The 14,013-nt window shown below is 41.2% G+C and overlaps 1 protein-coding gene across 1 annotated transcript in view; it reads left to right on the forward strand.

The window, feature by feature from the left end:
• Positions 1-9,667: 9,667 nt before the first annotated feature.
• The window catches only part of RNGTT (RNA guanylyltransferase and 5'-phosphatase), a 170,227-nt gene continuing 165,881 nt past the window's right edge, over positions 9,668-14,013 (forward strand). Inside the window, exon 1 of the mRNA XM_059469021.1 lies at positions 9,668-9,856. Within this exon, the coding sequence (XP_059325004.1) occupies positions 9,793-9,856 (64 nt within the window). The 5' untranslated portion in view covers positions 9,668-9,792. The remainder of the gene's footprint in view (positions 9,857-14,013) is intronic.

Here is a 14,013-nt window from a genome sequence, read left to right on the forward strand (position 1 = left end):
CAGAAAGAGATCAGCGATCCCACAGGGAGCTCTGCAAGCTTGGCTCCAGGTTTCTTTAGAAGGCAGAATAAAGAATAAATAGGCCAGGTGGTAAATTGCTTGTAGCACCACAGATCGGCTGGGGTGGATCCGCGGGGCTGGCAAGTACTCACTGCAGGCCACCTGATACAGAAGTTTCTGTATCTCCAAAGTGACTAATGCTGTCAAAACTGGATAGACAGTTACTTATCAGGGTTTTGGATATTATGGGTCCTGTAGAAGAAAATAATATTTGACATTAAATAGACGATGAATGTAATTGAACCATCCTTTGCAGCCCTCACCCCGTAAAAAAAGAAAAAGCAATTGCCAATTTTTGTACATGTGGTTTTGCCACCCAAAACTAAAATAAAAATATTGTTTATGGTGACAGTGGGTGTCAGTAACAGATGGAACAAAACATAGCTAGATCAGGAACAACAAGGGATATAACCCCAGTTTGCTAGTTGTGGTTGTGAGAACGGTCCTGGGTTTAACTTTGTCTTTTCTATATTGCAAATCTGAAGAGACACAGGAATAAAATTCCCCCCTCATTTTTCATTGAGTATAATTGCTATGTTTGTTTCAAGATCTGGATTAATAATGTCAGTTCTAACTTCAATTAGTTCAGCTCTACACATAAAGCTAACCCAGATTTCCTTGGTAGATCACAAACCTAAGAAAATCTGAGGCTCTGTTTCAATATTTGTCTGCAATGCCAGGCATGTGCTAAAGCAGCCTGAACAGCTCCTCTCCTGCCCAAGCCATGCCCACTTGTTCCTTTTCATCCACTGCATTTCCCTCTGAGTTTATCCAGACTCCTTGTGCAGCCACAAAACAAACCAGAGTGAGGAACTCCACCCAGCTGAGCCAAGCAAAGAGGGAGTGGAAAACTTGTTTGTTTTTTGGATGCATTGATTCCCAGCCTTGTCCCACTGCTCAGACAGTTGCTCAGCACAAGGGAAGGATCCTTGTGGAGAAGAAAGGGTGTTCCAGCCAGATGCACACAGCTGAGATAAGGGAAATGCTCAGGGAGGGTTTGCAGCTGCTACCACTTAAATCACGTTGACCCTCAGCCTAGGAAAGTGCATTGCTTGTGCTGGTGGTTGGGTTGGCCCCAGGAAGGAGGCCCATAGTTAGAAGCAGGGTTGAGTTGAAAACAGTTATTAATGCCTTAGAATTTAATTTTATTCTGTTAGAGATATAAAAACTCTTTTCAGCCGGCTGAAATTTCAGCTACAAAGTGGATAAAGAAGATCACCTAGCAACAGCTCTACTCGTTTCAAAGCAGATACAACTGCAGTACAGAGAAGAATAGAAAATAATGGAGTGGGCTGTTTTTTAGGACAAAATGTCTTGTCTTTTCGTTCTCCCTGTTCAAACTTTGAATCAGAGGCAAATAAGCAAAACAGGCTTCCTATTTGGAAACAGCATAACCTTGTGTATGACCACCATTGTGTACATGTTGTTTATACTCATATGGGCATCTTAATCTCTGTGTCGTTGTTCAATAATTTACATTTAATTAATCACTTTTAGTTCTGTTCATGACTCTTTGCTGTTGTGTAGCGACACATGCTGGCATGTTTTTCTAATTCTCTGTGTTAGAGAACATGCATAGGCCTGGCCTAAATTCACAGAGACTGCTAAGTCTTTCACTGAGGTTTGGAAAGCCTAGAATATGTGACATAGTGGATCTCCGACAAAGCATCAAATTATATTAAAAAATACAATATTAAATTCATTTAAGCAGATCTAACTCCCAGAAAGTAGAAGAACATGTGAAGATTTTTCTCCCAAAGGGGATTTTTGAGAAGCTGTTTCTGCAGGGCTGAGCTAGATACAGGACTTCACAAAGTGACTTCTCTGAAGAAGTGTTAACATTTTCCAGTAACTGCCTGCACTCTTTCAGAGTGTACAGATTGCAAACTCAAAACTTTAAACTACTCAGAGATCTTGGAAATTCATTTCAGGCCATTACAGAGTAATTTTCTTACCTCCTTCCCTTTCTGGGGGAACTTAACATCTCTGAGTAATTCCTTAAAAGTCCATCTGGACAAGGACATTTTCCACACTGAGTGAAGGTTTGAGGATAAGGATGACAAGGTTTTTTTTTTTTTTTCCATTAATCTTAACCTAGTTGAAGTAGGTAAAATCAGCAGTGGAAAGATGTGGCATTGACTCCAACTGTAGCTGTTTGAATAGCAATGGACCACAGGCACTGTGTTCTCTGAGGGCAAGTCTATTTCATCATGTCCATCATAAAATATCATTGTTCCGTGAAGCCTAAAGTGGTGAGAATGTGAAAGGAGCATAGGAAGTTACAGACATACTCCAAACAAAAATTTTTTTTCCCTTTCTCTAAGGAATGCTTGGATGACAATAATTTACAAACTATTTAACATCATTATTTAAAATTACATTTGCCAGTTTATTCTTAAAGTTCTCTAGATCAGTGGTGCTGCAGATGTAGGATATGCCTCCCTCTCCCTACTTTGGAGTGAGGCTTTTTTGGGAAAGAGTAGCATGTGTTCTTGTACAGCTTGTTCCCCAACAGAAAGCGAAACTAACAAGAACAACGTTTGAGCATCTGAATATATATATAACCATACATATATATTACCATAACTTAATTTGTATTGAATAAATACATTCAGATTTGATTTTTAAAAAGCCTGTGGGGCTGTCAGGCTGATCTCTCTGCTTTAGTCTGTATTCCTTTCCTTTGCTTTTGGCCAGTTTCTTGGGGTATTTTCAGGACTTCAAGAACCTCAAAAAAAGACTGTGGTCTTCATTTACTTTTGTACAGTATGTTACACATATTTTGTATAATAAGGTCTTATAAATAAAATCAGGTCTGTTTTTTTTTCCTCAGGTACTTTATTATCGCTCCTACATCTATTATTCTTCAAAGGCTATATATTCACATACAAAATCATAGCATATATATCTATAGGTACAAAATTATGATGCAGAAAGTCTGAGAGAGTGCCTATGGGTAATAATATTTTCTTTGTGTGACTGATCACATGAGAAAGATTTCTGCTAGTATAGTAACCCAGATCTTAATCATCATGTATGCAGGTTTATAGGCCGAAACAGTGCCACTCTCTTTGCTATTTCAGGCTGTAGAGAAGTGATAACTCTCTAACAGCTATTTCTGCCCCAGTCTGCCTCCTGCACTAGCCAGGACCGCAGTTACTCCATCAGTTTTAACCACAGCCTCCAGTCAGGGCAAGCTTTTTACTAAGGTGTCCATATTCTGGCAGTAGAGAAACTAGACAGTGTAGCATCAGAACACTGCTCTACTTTGTGGAATCCAGTCACTCCCCAGCCCAGCTCCAAAGACTATGAGTCATACTTTCCACTTAATTAAATTAGATGAGTTTCTCATATATCATGCCATACTTTGCCCTACTACAAGTCATTTGCCATCGTGACATTTTAATTGTTTGATTACTTCATCCGTACTCAAAGCACCCTGCTATCATATGATTCATTTTATGCAGTAGATTCAATGTTACACGTGGGTATTTTTTACAGTATGGATTTCCATTGAAAATCATCCTTCAGAGCTGATGCAAGTAAGGCCTCAGTTGCCTAGGTCAAAGTCTAAGAACACTAGGGAGACCAGTGTTAGTCTTCCAGGAATGACAGGCATCTTGCTTATGAGCTTGTTGTCCAACTTCTTATCTCTGATACATCAAACACACTATCATTTCAGCTGCAGAGGATCAATAGCAAGGCATCTTGTTTTTCAGGCCTGCAAATCAGTGCATGAAGTCACAGCTGGTGTCTCTCTTCAAGCACACCAACCCTCTGCATAGACACTTTCTTCCTGGATAGATCTGCTGAGTAAATCATCTACCAAGTAAATCATCTGCCACATCTGCACGTCTCATCTAAGACTGGCAATGTTCCCCCTTGCAGTGTGAGATTTACATGTCATCAGTGCAGCACACGTGTTTGGTGGTGTAGACTGATAGCCTATGGTGATTACCCAAAGCACGATACCCAGTCCAGGGACCTGGATTTAAAGCAGCTCTGTTCCAAGTTCACTCTGTGCTCCCTGCCCAGAGATTCACTCCACTGATTGAACCAACACTGTGATACCTTAGAGGCTTTGGCTGGAAGGAAGCTTCAAGATTTAAACAGACTTGAGAGGAGGCTGCATATATAGCATCCATTAGTCTGTTCATTTTATTACTCTTAGGAAAAGGAGGGTGTAGTTTATATTCTACTGAATGTCTGGGTTGTTTCTGTTTGAAATTTTATTAATACCTGTATCATAACCTTGCACTAGGGAATGATTCCAGGAGTTGATTTTGCTATTTTATGCTGTTCCCTGTTTACTTGGGACAGGAAACGTAACTGTACTTTATCTTACATCATTCTCAGTCTGTGAGGTTGTGATGCCCCCTAATGTCAAAAAAACCTAAAGACTGGTAAATTTGTTGACTTTCTTCAAAGTTCTCTGTAGAAACAACACTGTCAATGACATTTTATTTTCTCAAATATATTGTGGCACTCAAAACTTTGTTTCAACATCCCTTTTTCATATTGTATACACATAAGGAATAAAATAACTTTCTTTTTAAGTCTTAATTTTTATTTTCAAACCTGAAAACATAATTTGTCTCAGAAGTTAGGTTCTTGAATATTTGTTGATAGCAAACAAATAGGAATCAATTTAAAATGTTGTATTCCTAGAATTTTCTTTTGATTTTTAAGAGTCAGTGCATACTCATATATTTTTAAATTTAGAAGCCTATATATGTATTAGAGAATATAACCACAAGCAATCATAATATTAACTTCCACTGAAATCTAAAACTGTGCTTTAATGTTACTATTTTCAGTTGGGTTTTTTTTTTTTTTTCTTATGATACCATTAGAATGTAAGTACTATTGGAATAAAATACAACTACAGTAAGAAAGTTAAAATATTTATTCACCAGTACTCACCCATCCCCACAAAGATTCATGCATGATGAAATCAGTCATAAAGGAGCACTGTACCCCTAAGTCAGTTTGCCATGAACATTAAAACCAATAAGCAAGGAATAAATAAATTGAATCAGTAAATAAAGACCATATTTTTCTATGTCTCATGTACTTATGAGCTTATTGCATTGAGTCTCCTTCCAAGTAAACACCTACACCACAAAGTAGAAAAATAATATTATATGAATCATGTTTGCATACAGTTAGCTTCTTTCACAGTTACTTTCCCTTAATTAAATCCTTTTGCAATCTCAGTTTAGCTATTAATCTGTTTGTTGGGGGGGTTTTGCTTGTTTTTTTTCAAGAAATGTATTTACTAGATAGAGTCAGAAGTGTTTCATAGAGCATCCCAAGGGTTGTTTTTCTTATTGCATTCATTATTTCTTTATGAGCACATGGAAAATTATGCTATACTGAAGCAGAGGAGTAATAGGGTCATTGACCTCTTTCACTATAAAAGAGGACAATACCATGTGCTCTGTCAGGAGAAGTACCTAATTTATTCCTTTTCTGTGAACAAGTCACTTACATTATTATTATAAATTGCTACATAATTTATTACATTAAAAGTCTGAAATTATTCACCAGCAACAATTTGGGAAAATGTCCAGTATGTAATTAGGAAAAAGAGTTAAAATGTGTCTGTGTGGTTCCTGTGTGGTATTCTTTTAATGGTTTAAAGTCAAGGAAGAACAAAAACTCAGCTCCCTGCTACCTAAACCAACATGGCTGAGCTGAAACTAAAGCAGTGATACCCATGGCACAGGTGATGAGCTGCATTCTGGGAAAATTACTTCATTATTGTAGTGTCTGCTCTGTCAGGAAAAGGATTAAAATTGGTGAGCAGAAACCAGAGTTAAGTGTACAAGCATCTAAGTACCTCTAAGATAAAAAGAAAATTGACATGGAGTAAAGAGGAGTATTATATAATTGACTATTAACAGTTGTTTTTTCAAAGCAATCCTTGAAATGACCACTATGGCCACCCTCACAGTTCTTGTTCAGACACAGCCATGTCAGCTTTGGAACATCACGGGAAGACATGAGGGACTTGGATTCCTCTGCTGGCACACCAGAACAATCAGATTAACTGTTGGTATAAAGGCAAGCAGGACATGCCTGTTCACAAAGAGTGTTTGATGTCACATGCAAACATCACCAGATGACTGCATAAATAGTTTCAAAGTGTCTAATGTGGCAAAGTCCATATATATGGATATAACACATAACATCAGCTGTAAACAATTGTTTGCCTTGTGCATTGCTAAATGAAATATACCCTCCCGTTTCAACTATGTATTATATATCTAAAACATGATATTTCTGATCTGCAGCTCTTACACTTGTTCAAAAGCATATCAGAATCTTAAATCTAGGTAATGAGATTACTGCTGATTCATGATATCTTTTTGTACTAATCTTCCCCTCTCCAAATAGTTTAGTTCCTAATTTTGCCATACTGCGGTCATTACTTGCTCTCAATTTACTGGAACAGATACTGAGTATCTTACTGCTGCTCTTTGCTTCTCACTCTTTCTGGGCATGCCTTGCACTTGGTTCACTTTCTTTTCCGGCCAATCTTCGGCACCACCTAGTGTCTGACTTGTTGTTTGTTCTGTAAAGGGAATTATTTCAAACAGCATAAAGTAGCATTACAATGGAAGTGCATTTAGCAGTTAGGGAAAATAACATGATTAGTCTTTTTCTGTAGCAACACCTTCAGTTTTAGCTAGGATGAGAAGATTAGTCTCTGATGATGACAAAAGCCTTAGAAGACAAAATTTAGAAACTTCTAACACAGTATAAGAACCTAATGACTCAGTTATGCAAATTACCTAACTGAATGCCTCAATTACTCTGAGAGGATATTCTAGGGAAGAAACTATGTCTAATAAAATCCAGTTATAAAATGCAGGAGGAAAATGTGTAATGAAATTTGTGATAGATTCTAGATGGATAAAATTATTTTCATTGTTTTAATGTATTCACAGAACCTAAGGGCTTCCTATTATATCTGTACACACAACTCTGGTTAATTCTGCAAGCTGTGGCACCTACTGACTTGCAAAGGCAGCACACCTGGCTTATGGCAAAACAGAAAGTGCGGACAGAACAGTACTGAAATGTAAGTAACTGGAAAATTAGGTACAAAAATAAGCTATTGCTGTTGTTTCCTAATGCTTCAATGAAGCCATCTGTACTGGTTTTGGCTGATGATGCTGATGTAACTTAGATCAGTTACAAGGTGTTTATATAACGTGAGTTATAAGATATCAGTATAAGCTAAATCATGACTTTCTATATATCAGTGTAACCTGATATATTGATATAACCTGATATCAGTCTAAGCTAAATCATGACTTTTTATATATCTATATAACCTGATACTTATATAACCTGAATCATAACTTTACACAATGTAAGGGCTAGTATATGGTTAGTTAGTTGCTTAATTTTGAATCGACAAAAAGAGAAGAAAAAACTTGCCAGGTGGATAGCCGTAGAGATGGATAAATACAGTACTAATGAGAAATTGGCAAGTGCAAAACCAATTAGCCACAAGACAAAGATTTTAGGCCAGTTAAGACCTGACAGACCAAGAAACACCATAACTGTGCATTCTCTGAAGACAAAGTTGAAAAGTTCAGATGCAAGCAGACCTTCATCAAAGACCCCTGACAACCCCCAAGTTGAGGAGATGCAAGCACAGTGCAAAAGAACCATCTAATAACCATGAGATCATACTATGTAAATTAGTTCTGGCACATATGTGATGATGTTGTAGTGACATAGTGATACTAACTTATGATGTTGTAGTGACTAGTGATAGCAACACTTACTGTATAAATATACCACAGCACAGACAAGGGTGGGTGAGTTAGGTGGAGATATCCCGCTCACCACCAGTGCTGCAATAAACAAATACCTGCTCTATAAACATCAGTCTATGGGGATTTATTTCCAGCTTATCTTTCAGGCATCTCTGAGATATTTTCATAGTAGCTTGTAGGGTGCTGCATTTTGCATTTGTGACCAAAACAGTATTGGAAACATTGGGATGCTTTAGCTAATGCTGAATAGGTCTTGCATAGCATCAAGACCTTTTCTGCTTCTCATGCTGCCCTGACAGTGAGCAGGCTGGGGGTGCATAGGAAACTGTCAGGGCATAAAGCTGGAACAGCTGGTACAGCTGACCCCAACTGACCAAAGGGATATCCCAGACCATATAATGTTCTCAGCAATAAAAAAATTGGAGAAAGAGGGGACATTTGGAGTTCCGGTGTTTTTCTTCCCAAGTTACCATTGCGAATGACGAAGCCCATCTTTTTGGAAATGGCTAAACACATGCCTGCCAATGGGAAATAGTAAACAAATTCTTTATTTTTCATGATATTTATTTCAACCCCTGATCTTTCTCACTTTTACCCTTCTGATTCTCTCCCCCATCCTGCCAGAGGCAGGAGAAAGTAAGTGGCTGTGTGGGCTTAGTTGCTTCAGGAGTTAAACCAGGCCACACCTTAAATATTCCCTTCACATCAACAAACACTTCAGGGCCACAATTCTTCAACTGAGTCCAGGTAACAGACCTCTCAAAACCCGAGAATTTCCACTGGCATTCTGTATGGAAACAAAGTTTTTGTTTCTTTCTGCATGCCATCTTTCTGGGTGTGTTTTTTCACAAAAGAAACAGAAGGCCCAGGACGGAGGTATGTCTGCCACACTAGCAAGCCTGTTGCATCCTGATTGGAACAAGCAGCACTACTAGAAGGATCCAACGACTTCCACATCCACTTCTGGCTATAAGGGAACATCTGGCAAAAAGTAAAAGCTGAGGAATTATGTCTGTCCAAGCCTCCAGGTGTTTTCAGCTCAGGCCGCTTCCCAAACCTGATGCAGCCTGCTACTTCAGTAGTCATGGATTACATTCTCTGTGAAGCACCTGCTCAGGCTTCCCCGAGATCTGTGTACACTCTGTATTTGCAGCAGCCTTTGCTGACTGCTCCTGTGCTTGGACAAATGATGCCCCCAGCTGCTTCCAGCTGAGGTCCTGTCACTTTCCTGTAGTGGCTCGAAGGTGCTCACTCAGAATCACTGAATCAATTGGGTTGTAAAAGTCCTCTGAGATCGAGTCCATCCTACGACCAAACACCATGGCACCAAGTGCCACGTCCAGTCTTTCCTTAAGCACCACCTCCCTGGGCAGCCCATTCCTATACCTAATCATCCTTGTGAAGAAATTCCTTCTCATGTCCAGCCTAAACCTCCCTTGGGGCAGCTTATGACTGTTCTCTCGTTCCACTGCTGGTTGCCTGAGAGAAGAGGCCGAACCCCAGCTGGCTGCAGCCATCCCTCAGCCAGCTATAGAGAGCGATAAGGTTCCCCGTGAGCCTCATTTTCTCCATGCTAGAAACCCCCAGCTCCGTCAGGCGCTTCTTACAGAACTCGCGCTCCAGCTTTGCGCCCCTCTCTGCACAAAGAGGAGGAGCCTGTAGCAGTCGGTGACCGCCTCCCCTCCGAGCCTACCCCGCTTCCCAGGCTGAGGAGCCCCGGGTTACGCTGCCCTCTTCCCGGCCGGGCACCACCCCCGGTCCCGGAGCCCCGGAAGCGGAAGCGGCTCCCGGCGCTCCGTGTGCGGCGGCGGCCGAGGCGGAGCCGGGTCTGAATGGAGGCGCCGCGGGCGAGGGGCCGCTGAGCGCCCCGGGGCCGCCCGCACCCCGCGACCCCTCCCCGCCTCCCTCCCTCCCCCCCCGGGGCCGCCCGGGCCCCGCCATGTCCTACAACAAGATCCCGCCGCGCTGGCTCCACTGCCCCAGGAGGGGACAGCCCGTGGCAGGTGAGCGCCCGGCCCAGTCCGGCCCTGCCCGGCCGTGGGGCGGCAGCGGCCCCAGCCCCTTCCCCTGCGGCGCTCCGCTGCCCGCCCGTCCCGCTTCTTCTCATTGCCGGAGGCCGCCGCGGCCCCTCGCACTCTGTCCGTCTGTCCTGCCCAGAGCTCTTTGTCCCGGGGCTCCGGCTGTGCAGTGTTCCACCCCGAGCTCCAGGCCGGTGTTTGTCTCGGACTGACTCCCGCTGGGTGGCTGTTCTCCTTAAAGCAGTGCTTTGCGTTCAGCGCCGGGCTGCCCTGCCTTCGGCCTGTGCCCCGTGTGACACGGACTGGCCCCGGGCTCACCCCGAGGTGCGGGGGTGCGGGCCCTCTCCTGACCCCCGCAGCCGCAGTGCTGGGCTCTCGCTTTGCCCTGCTTCAGTTTCGAGCTGAAACTTTTCCTGTCTGTCACATCCGATGAGAGATGTGACAGCCAGGCATGCAGAAGGTGCTGTACTAAGTTGATGAGAGGCTTGGAGCATTTTTCTTAGGAGGAAAAGCTAAGAGAACTGAGCTTGTTCAGCCTCGAGAAGAGGTGACCGAGAGGGGATCTCATTAATGTGTATAAATATCTAAAGGGAGGGTGTCACAAGACGGAACCAGGCTCTTCTCAGTGATGCCAAGCAGCAGGACGAGAGGCAAGGGGCAGAAGCTGATGGTTACCTGAACATGAGGAAGAGCTTCTTTACTGTGCAGGTGACTGAGCTGAAACAGATTGCCCTGAGAGATTGTTGAGTCTCCCTTCCTGGAGATACTCAAGAGCCATCTGGATGCAGTCCTGTGCAATGTGCTGTTGGATGACTCTTGTTGAGCAGGGAGGTTGGACCAGATGACCTCCTGTGATCCCCTCCACCCTGACCAATGTTGTGATACCAGTTCTCTGTGCAGCCTCTTCCATGTTTTATTCTCCTTTTCCTGAATGCTCTGAAGTCTTGTCAGTGTCAGTTTGTCATTCTGCTGACTGACAGTGCTCCTCCAGTCACCAATGTGTGCTCCTGAGTTCTTTAGCTGGAAAATGAGTTAGAGTGTAACACTCCAGTGTCACACTTGTGTTTTAGGGTTGGTCAGTGGTTGCTGTCTGCTGGGATATTCTTGCCCATAACGCACTGTCTTGGTTGTTACTCAGTATCTAGTCTACTGGCATGTAGTGGCAGTGAATTCAGTATCATCTAGATGCACATTGTTGATTGTGTGTTAGCTATCATACTGACTTCAGGTGAATGTTTCCTCTGCTGCCTGGTAGTAGATAAAGTAAACAAACATCTGTCTTTTCAGTTTTCTCAAGTTCTTCTTTTCTTTATAATGCAAGCAGTTCCAGCCTCCAGTTATATTTTATTTCTCCAATATTTTCTAGTTTTCACTCCTTTTATATCCCTCTCTGTGATGATGTAAAGGTATGTTTTCAAAACACAACACGTGCTACTCAGTGTGTTATTTAAACTGGCACTGCACCATGATTTACTTAATAGTTGCAACTCCTGTGTTTTCTGTCCCACATTTCCACATCATCTTACATTTTTGGGTGGCAGCTGCTTGTGGAATGGAAGACAGTGATGACTATATTTAGAACCTGGTGAGACATCTCAGTTGGTTTAATCCTCGGTAATCATCAATATGCGTTATTTGGCGTTTGTCAGTATTTAACATCAGTTGTTAATTTTGTGGGTTACTGGTTTCCGTCAATTTCCTTATACTTCTCTGGACTTGGCACTGTTAAATAACAGTGTTGTAGGATTGCTCATGTCCATTATCTCTTTCTCCTGATCGTGGCCATAAGCATTACTTTGTGTCTAATGAGAGAGATTTGATAGCCTAAGCCTTTGACCACGACAAAAACAGACTAATGATTCTTTATTCTATGTCTTTCTTCTCAGCAAGTTCTTGATCTCTGTTAGTTGTGCCTTTTGTTTGTCTGTCTTTTGAGCCATGGTTTCTCAGAAATAGCAACCTAGAGTAAGCAGGAATGAGGGTCATCAGTGTGTCATCTGCTGTGCCATCACTGCTTGTGTGTTTTTTTATTCAGGAACTGCAAGGTAATTCTTTTCTATTCCATGCAACCATGCACAGGAAGTTAATGCACAGTAAAAAAACTGCAAGTGCTTGGCTCATTTCTTTGTGTGCTTTATCAGGATGTGTTCTTGTTCACCTGATTTTTAGTTTATTTAGTGTGAACAACTTACCAAAAGTAATGGTATGCCATCAGTCTTCTTCCCTTTTTTGCTGTTTTACATTCAAAGGCATCTTGCAGTTTTATGGGAGATGATTTTTAGGGTTTAATTGATGTTGGTACTATCTCCCAGATACGTTACATTCTAGTTTTAGTGTTTAAATCAGATTCCTAAGCACCTGTATGCAACTTTATTTCCATCTGATAGTGTATAAGTAGTAGTATTGCTAAGCAAGTTTTGTGTGGCTTCTGTGGACTCATATTCATTGAGTGTTTGATTGTGGTGCTCTTGTCTCATGCTTGTGGCATCTAGAATTTCTAGATGACCTCAAGACAAGTACTAATGAGGCCTGAAACCCTGCTGTTGGTGAGATTGAGTTCATTCAGATTAACAGGGCTCTTTATCCTGGACAACGTGAATTCATCTATGTCTCCCATTATTTTCCTGTTCACATCTTTAAATATTGGTAGTTTTCTGCCACTTTCTGGTTTTATCCCCAGAATTGCACATTTTCACATTTGTTGCATTGCAGTAGAACTTCAGTCATTTTGATGAAAAGAGCTTTCTCTGAATGCTTAGATCTGAAGTGATGAGGTTGCTTCAGCCTTACTGCCTCGGCAGCACCATCTCAGCAGGTATCTGCTTTTCATGAGCACTGAAAACCCATTCTCTTGGCAATTTTGCTATGACAAGTGCTAGCAAGATATGGAAGAAAAGGCATGAGAAGTGTCTCAGTGTTTTCCAGCTTCCTTCAAGTGATGCATATTAGTAAATCCTGTTCTAGACGCACATGTAGCATGCAGAACTATGGGATATTATGGAAAGCATCCACATTGCATGAGAAAGCACCTTAAATAAGAGTAATGCTTCTGGTTCAGGAAGTTTCTGAGCTATGACTTGTTGTAGCTGGGGAGAATAATCTGGATGATGGATTGTCATTGTTTCACTTTCTTTCCTAGTTGTCTGTTATTGGCCTGTGTTGGTGACATGTAGGTGAAATGGGTGCTTTGACCCAGCATAGTTCTCTTGAATCAGAAAACTGTTACTTTGTAGAGGTATTGGTGTTTTTCAAATTGTGGATTTTACCATTTAATTTTATTCCCTTAACCTCAGACTTTACCCAATCTAGCCTTCCTAATCAATGCTCAATCTAAACATACCATGGTCATACATAATCATGTATGTCATGTTTTGAGTTGATAGCTTCATGTCACAGAAAATCATGCTAAATTAAGAGTATTTTTTCACTGGTATCTCTAGAATTTAGATTTGAAGATAAAAAAAAGTGACAAAGTTAGAGCATGTACATGGAGAAAATGTGATGGCTTACATTGTTCACTTTGATTTCCCTCAGATATATCTGCTTGATGTCCGTGCTCTGATATACTTGGCTCTTATTTTTAGAATTTTTACCTGTTTTTCAGCCTAAAGAAATACCATCTGTTAGACAGGTAACTAATTTGGAAAATGGTTTCTAGTAGCCACTTTCCAGAACTATTTGAAAAAATTGATCATAATTGTGGAAGTAGGTAATAATCTGTTGTCAGGGTTCCAGTAACATTTTGAAGTTAATTTGGAAATTCTGTTGAGGAGTTACAATTAGTGTAATGATGTAGTTGAGGTACTTGAATGGCTTGGGATGCTTTGATGTTCATGTTAAGTGTCACTTTGTTACTGTTGGATCACCTAATTCAGCAAATTATTTTTTAATCTTCAAAAACTTAAGCATGGAGGCTTGAGTTGAGTTGCAATCAGGTGTTACTGCATCGCTTCTTTAGCACAAAATGTAAGGCAGAACTGTAGGAGAGACACTAGCTACTGCCTCCTTTATACTTGTCCATATTACTCAAAAAGTTTAGAAATCTTTTTAGAATTCAAGCTTAGATTTTCAGTAGCTTGATGATGCTTAATGAGAGGCTTATATGCATGTGGGGAAGAAGTTTTTTCAGGCATCTGTACAAA

The sequence above is a fragment of the Ammospiza nelsoni genome, chromosome 3, assembly GCF_027579445.1.
Source record: "Ammospiza nelsoni isolate bAmmNel1 chromosome 3, bAmmNel1.pri, whole genome shotgun sequence".
In the NCBI taxonomy this organism is placed as follows: Eukaryota; Metazoa; Chordata; class Aves; order Passeriformes; family Passerellidae; genus Ammospiza; species Ammospiza nelsoni.